At 57.4% G+C, this 7,086-nt stretch overlaps 1 protein-coding gene across 2 annotated transcripts in view; it reads left to right on the top strand.

The window, feature by feature from the left end:
• Window positions 1–7,063, top strand: part of NHLH1 (nescient helix-loop-helix 1) — a 10,171-nt gene extending 3,108 nt beyond the window's left edge. Inside the window, exon 2 of one of the 2 annotated variants that reach the window (XM_014957312.1) lies at window positions 4,148–7,063. In XM_014957312.1, coding sequence (XP_014812798.1) covers window positions 4,544–4,948 — 405 coding nt within the window. In that variant the 5' untranslated portion in view covers window positions 4,148–4,543 and the 3' untranslated portion in view covers window positions 4,949–7,063. The remainder of the gene's footprint in view (window positions 1–4,147) is intronic. The other variant, XM_014957313.1, reaches the window with a different exon arrangement.
• Window positions 7,064–7,086: the final 23 nt, after the last annotated feature.

Below are 7,086 nucleotides of genomic sequence, written 5' to 3' on the forward strand. Positions count from 1 at the left end.
GAGATGGGGACAACAACGTGTCCCACAGCCTGTGCCCTCCATGGACCTCCATGGACCGGTGAGTGGTTCCTGGGCTGCTCCTGGGCCAGGTTCACCGTCCAAGGAGAAGGAGGTTTCTCAGCCTCCCCTACTCCAGGGTGAGGTGTCCCAGGAGGGGACAGGAGGTGGTGGCTCATCCCCTTCCCTGCCCTGTGGGGTCAGGAGGCAGGTTCTTGCTGCGGTGGCTCCTCCGCACGTGGCCTTGGAGCTCCAGCGCGGTGGGATGGGGCACCCCCGGAGTTTGGAGGGGGAGAGGAGAAGAGGCCCGATGGTTTCAGAGCGGCAGCACTGGGATAAGAGGGAGAGAGAAGAGCCAGGGAGATGGTTGGGGAGATGGAGAGCAGCTCCCTGGTCCCTAAGAGCAGGGGGGAGAGTATTTAAAGAGAAGGTGCGCACGGAGGTACGGAGCTGTGCACGGGTCCTTGGCTGGTTTGTCCCTGAAGCCAATCCTGGATGTCAGACCAACACCTCGCCACTGAAAAGCTGAAAGGACTGAGCCACCATGGCATGTGGCCACCCCCAGAACCCACCTCCCCTCCTTCTCCCAGCCCGGCCGCATCCTCTCCGGATCCTGCACTCAGGACCGGAGCAGCAGCTCTGGGAACGATGCTCCAGGGATGCTTATTGTTGACAGCAGGTGAAACACAGCCATGGGGACACACCTGGAGGTGGCCCAGGTCACCACCAGCCAGGGACAGGGTGGTGGTCTCCCATGGACACGTTGCTTCCAAGGGCAGAGCAGCTGGTGGGGCAAGACCCTCCACCACCGAGGACCAGAAAGGAGGTGCTGGGACTGCAGGAAGGGGACAAGAAGGGAAGGAGAAAAGGGATTAAAGTGGGAAGGGAGTAGAGGAGGTTGAAGAAGGTGCAGAGTCACGGCCACAGGGGGTGGCTACGGTGGATGAGGCTAATTCAGGAACTGGAGCTCCCCGCTCCTGCGCTGGTCGCGGTTCTGGGTCCTTGGCTGGTTTGTCTCCGAAGCTGATGGTGGGGAGGGGAAGAGAAACACAACCCCAAATTCACCCCACGCTGGGGACGGGGCAGGTGGTTGGAAGCTCCAAGCCTTGAGAGGGCACCTCCAGGGAGCCCCAACGCCACGTTCCCATCAGCTGAGGGCTTCATGGGGGTAACTTTGTGCTCAGGATTTGGGTGGTTTGTTGGACTCTCACTCGGAGCTGAAAGGTTTTGTCTTGCAGATAAGAAGAGTAGGTTATTTTTTTTTAGCAAAATCTGAATATCACCGTGCAAGGAGGAGAGAGTGTGTGTGTGTGTGTGTGTGCACAGAGAGGCACGACTTGGGGTAGATTTTGAGAATGGGGGTAAATTATTGTGCATAAATGGCTGTGGGATTCCCACAGAGGAGTTTTGGGCTGGGAACATTTACACGTGTGTTGGTGTAAGTGTACACATGTGTTGGTGTAAGTGTACACATGTGTTGGTGTAAGCGCACACGTGTGTTGGTGTAAACACGCGAAGAAACAGCCACATACATTTGGGGGGGGGGCCCAATGGGGGGCTGTGCAGACGTTTCCATACACATTTATGGGGTTCCCTGCGTTTCTTGGGTAAAAGCACATCCAGGGCTTCGTTAAAGGGGGATGAGGACTAATTAACCCCGTCCCCCCCCCGTCCGTATCCGTTCAGTTTCCATCCCTCCCTCGTACGGCTCATTACGAGCTCGTCAGGCCTGAGAGGGGGAATATGTTGGACATCCCTGCCTGGCTGCCTGCCCAGCCCTGCTGCTGCCTCTTCCAGCGGCAGCGTTTTCCCCAATCCCAACTTTATTCCCCTTCTCCTGCTCCTGGGGAACCCCAGCCCCTTCCCCTGCCCGGGGTGGGGGGGATGGAGGGGGGGGCAAAGATGAGCTGGGGGTAAGATGTGCTGGGGGAAAGATGTGCTGGGAGAAAAATGTGCTGGGGGAATGATGTGCTGGGGCAAAAAGATGCACTGGGGAAAGATGAACTGGGGCAAAAATGTTCTGGGGCAAAGATGTGCTGGGGGAAACGTGCTGGGGCAAAAAGATGCACTGGGAAAAGAAGAACTGGGGAAAAGATGCGCTGGGAGAAAAAGATGTACTGGGGGAAAGATGCAGTGGGAGAAAGATGTGCTGGGACAAAAAGATGTGCTGGGGGTAAGATGAACTGGGTGTGTGTGTGTAAGTGTACACATGTGTTGGTGTAAGCGCACACGTGTGTTGGTGTAAACACGCGAAGAAACAGCCACATACATTTGGGGGGGGGGCCCAATGGGGGGCTGTGCAGACGTTTCCATACACATTTATGGGGTTCCCTGCGTTTCTTGGGTAAAAGCACATCCAGGGCTTCGTTAAAGGGGGATGAGGACTAATTAACCCCGTCCCCCCCCCGTCCGTATCCGTTCAGTTTCCATCCCTCCCTCGTACGGCTCATTACGAGCTCGTCAGGCCTGAGAGGGGGAATGTGTTGGACATCCCTGCCTGGCTGCCTGCCCAGCCCTGCTGCTGCCTCTTCCAGCGGCAGCGTTTTCCCCAATCCCAACTTTATTCCCCTTCTCCTGCTCCTGGGGAACCCCAGCCCCTTCCCCTGCCCGGGGTGGGGGGGATGGAGGGGGGGGCAAAGATGAGCTGGGGGTAAGATGTGCTGGGGGAAAGATGTGCTGGGAGAAAAATGTGCTGGGGGAATGATGTGCTGGGGCAAAAAGATGCACTGGGGAAAGATGAACTGGGGCAAAAATGTTCTGGGGCAAAGATGTGCTGGGGGAAACGTGCTGGGGCAAAAAGATGCACTGGGAAAAGAAGAACTGGGGAAAAGATGCGCTGGGAGAAAAAGATGTACTGGGGGAAAGGTGCAGTGGGAGAAAGATGTGCTGGGACAAAAAGATGTGCTGGGGGTAAGATGAACTGGGAGAAAGATGAACTGGAGCAAAAAGATGAACTGGGGCAAAAAGATGAACTGGGGGAAAGATGAACTGGCAAAAAGATGTGCTGGGGCAAAAAGATGTACTGGGGGAAAGATGTGCTGGGAGAAAAAGATGTGCTGGGGGTAAGATGAACTGGGAGAAAGATGTGCTGGGGGAAAGATGCACTGGGGGAAAGATGAACTGGGAAAAAGCGCTGGGAGAAAAAGATGCACTGGGGGAAAGATGCAGTGGGAGAAAGGTGTGCTCAGGGAAAGATGAATTGGGGGAAAGATGTGCTGGGGTAAAAAGATGCACTGGGAGAAAGATTAACTGGGGAAAAGATGCGCTGGGAGAAAGATGCTCTGGGAGAAAGGTGTGCTTGGGGAAAGATGAATTGGGGGAAAGATGTGCTGGGGCAAAAAGATGTGCTGGGAGAAAGATGAACTGGGAGAAAGGTGTGCTCGGGGAAAGATGAATTGGGGGAAAGATGTGTTGGGGGAAACAGATGTGCTGGGGGAAAGATGAAGTAGGGGAAAGATGCTCTGGGGGAAAGATGTGCTGGGAGAAAAATCCCCTGGTGCAAAGAAATATGTACTAGTGCAAAGATGTACGGGGGGAAGGATGTGCTGGGGGAAAGATACTCTTTCGGCAAGACCTGCCTTTCCCAGCCCTGTTCCCGGGGTGCTGGAGGCATCTGTGCAGCCCCGGGGTCCCCGTTGTCCCCCCCCAGCTCACTGTGTTGAAGCCAGGGCTGGAAAAAGCAGCCGGGGCCGGGGGGGAGAAGGGAGAGGAGAAGCATCTTTCCCGGCCGTCGGCGCGGCGTCCCGGAGGGAGCCGGGAGCCAGCGTCTATTTGGACACATCAAGCAAAGCAGCTGTGTTGGGTTCCATATGTCGGGGGTGCCAGGATCCATGACATACGGGCTCATTTACGATACAATGAGCCCCCTCCCCTCCACCCCCCCTCCTCCCCTTTTTCCTCTCGCCCCCGCAGTCTGTTTTTCCCCTCCGCTCATCCACCACCTGGCATCTCTCCGGAGAACCGGGAGAAATGGCTTCTACCTTCTCCCGCAGCCGCTCCACCGGCTCCCCCGCCGCCACCGGGGGACCCACAGCCCTGTTGTCCCCTGTCCCAGCTGGAGCACAAAGCCCCGCTCCCCACCTACATCTCGGGGGGGAGTCTGTGGGGAGCCGGGTGGTCCTGAGACCCCCCTTTTCCTTCTCTTTTCCAGAGCAGACGGAAGGAGTTCGGCTCTGACACCTGACGGCTCCCGAGCTGGGTCCTGCCGCGGCCGCGTGGAAGAGCCCGGGGGTCTCCGGGCGCAGTGGGGAGGGGAGAGGAGATCTATTTATTTCATATATTTATTTATTTATATGCATCCTGCCACCTTCCTCCCCCTCTTCATCGTGAAAGCTGCCGCCCGCCCAAGGAATCCTCCGGGGAAAAAGGAGAATTTTGGAATTCCCTCGCAGGGACCGTGTGTGATGAGGAGGAAGAGGAGGAGAACAACCAGGGGCTTGCTGTGAGCTGGAAACCTTCCTTCTAAGAGTAGAATATTTGAGCTTCGGCCTCGTGCCCGGGTCCGTCTGTTCCTCCTGCCGTCCCACCCCCCCCAAGTTCTTCCAGGATGATGCTCAACTCGGACCAGACGGAGATCGACCTGCCCCCGACGCACTCCGAATCCGAATCCGTCTTCAGCGACTGCGGCGGCGGCCGAGGGGGCACCGGGGAGGACACCGGTGGCCTCGGTTTGTGCCCCCAATCCCGGGTGGCCGAAGCGGGTGAAGCTGTGAAGAAAGATCTGCAGCACCTGAGCCGGGAGGAACGGCGGCGCCGGCGCCGGGCCACGGCCAAATACCGGACAGCCCACGCCACGCGGGAGAGGATCCGCGTGGAGGCCTTCAACATGGCCTTCGCCGAGCTGAGGAAGCTGCTGCCCACCCTGCCCCCGGACAAGAAGCTCTCCAAGATCGAGATCTTGCGCCTGGCCATCTGCTACATCTCCTACCTGAACCACGTGCTGGACGTCTGAGCTGCCTAGCTGATGTCCATATGTCCATCTCTCAGCCGTCATCTCCTACCCAAACCATGTGTTGGATGTCTGAGCTTCCTGGCCGGCATCTGACTCTCCGTCTGTCCATCTCTTGGATGTCATCTCCTACCTGAACCATGTTCTGGACATCTGAGGCGCCCAGCCAGCGTCTGTCTGTCCATTTCGCAGTCGTCATCTCCTACCCAAACCATGTGTTGGATGTCTGAGCTTCCTGGCCAGCATCTGACTGTCCGTCTGTCCGTCTCTCGGCCGTCATCTCCTACCTGAACCATGTTCTGGACGTCCGAGCCACCCAGCCAGCATCTGTCTGTCCATCTCTCAGCTGTCATCTCCTACCCAAACCATGTGTTGGATGTCTGAGCTTCCTGGCCAGCATCTGACTCTCCGTCTGTCCATCTCTCGGCCATCATCTCCTACCTGAACCACGTTCTGGACGTCTGAGCCGCCCGGCCAAGCGTCCGTCTGTCCATCTCTCAGCCGTCATCTCCTACCCAAACCATGTGTTGGATGTCTGAGCTTCCTGGCCAGCATCTGACTGTCCGTCTGTCCGTCTCTCGGCTGTCATCTCCTACCTGAACCATGTTCTGGACGTCTGAGCCGCCCGGCCAAGCGTCCGTCTGTCCGTTTCGCAGTCGTCATCTCCTACCTGAACCATGTGTTGGATGTCTGAGCTTCCTGGCCAGCGTCTGACTCTCTGTCTGTCCGTCTCTTGGCCGTCATCTCCTACCTGAACCATGTTCTGGACGTCTAAGTTGCCCGGCCAGCATCTGTCTGTCCATCTCTCAGATGTCATCTCCTACCTGAACCACGTGCTGGACGTCTGAACTGCCTAGCTGATGTCCATCTGTCCATTCATTGGCCATCATCTCCTACTTGAACCATGTGCTGGACATCTGAGCCACCCAGCTGCTGTCCATCTGTCCGTCTGTCCATTCCTCGGCCATCATTTCCTACCTGAACTGTGTGCTGGACATCTGAGCCACCTGGCTGGCGTCTGTCCATCCATCTGTCCGTCTCTCAGCCGTCATCTCCTACCTGAACCATGTTCTGGACGTCTGAGCTGCCCGGCCAGCATCTGTCTGTCCATCTCTCAGATGTCATCTCCTACCTGAACCTTGTGCTGGACGTCTGAATGCCTAGCTGATGTCCATCTGTCCATTCCTCGGCCATCATCTCCTACTTGAACCATGTGCTGGACATCTGAGCCACCTGGCTGGCATCTGTCCATCCGTCTGTCTGTCTCTTGGCTGTCATCTCCTACCTGAACCACGTGCTGGATGTCCAAGCCACCCAGCCAGCATCTGTCTGTCCATCTCTCAGATGTCATCTCCTACCTGAACCTCGTGCTGGACATCTGAACTGCCTAGCTGATGTCCATCTGTCCATCTGTCCATCTCTAAGCCATCATCTCCTACCTGAACCACGTTCTGGATGTCTGAGCAGCCTGGCTGGCATCTGTCCGTCCGTCTGTCTGTCTCTCGGCTGTCATCTCCTACCTGAACCACGTGCTGGACGTCTGAGCTGTCTAGCCGGTGTCTGACTGTCCGTCTGTCCCTCTGTCGGCCGTGATCTCCTATCTGAACCACATGCTGGATGTCTGAGCCACCCGGCCGGCGTCCGTCTGTCCATCTCTCTGCCACCATCTCCCACCTGAACGTGTGCTTGGGCATCTGAGCCAAGAGCTTGGGTCCGTCTGTCCGTCTGTGACCTGAACCACGTGTTGGGCATCCAAAACACCGTGCCTGTGTCTGTCCGTCCGTCTGTCCCAATGGACTGAGTCCCCAGCTGCCTGCTCTGCCCCTCCATCTGAACCACGTCCTATATCTCCCCACCACCAACCCCACGTCCGTCTGTCTTTCCATCCCACCCGACTCAGGCTCGGTCCGTCGGCTGTCTGTCTGTCTGTCCTGCTGGATCTGCTGCCTCTGCTGCCTGTGGACGCTCCCGACGTCCGTCTGTCCTTCTGCTGCACGTCCCACTCATCCTGATCCTCATCCGATGGGACCCTGCGCCCGCATCCGTCAGTCCGTCCGCCCCCTCCACCTCCCTGACCCTCAACGGGAGCTGCTGAGCCCAAGTTCTGTCTGTGCGTCACCTCTTTTGTGTGAGCCCCCCCC

This window comes from Calidris pugnax, unplaced genomic scaffold, assembly GCF_001431845.1.
Source record: "Calidris pugnax isolate Ruff unplaced genomic scaffold, ASM143184v1 scaffold305, whole genome shotgun sequence".
NCBI lineage: Eukaryota > Metazoa > Chordata > Aves > Charadriiformes > Scolopacidae > Calidris > Calidris pugnax.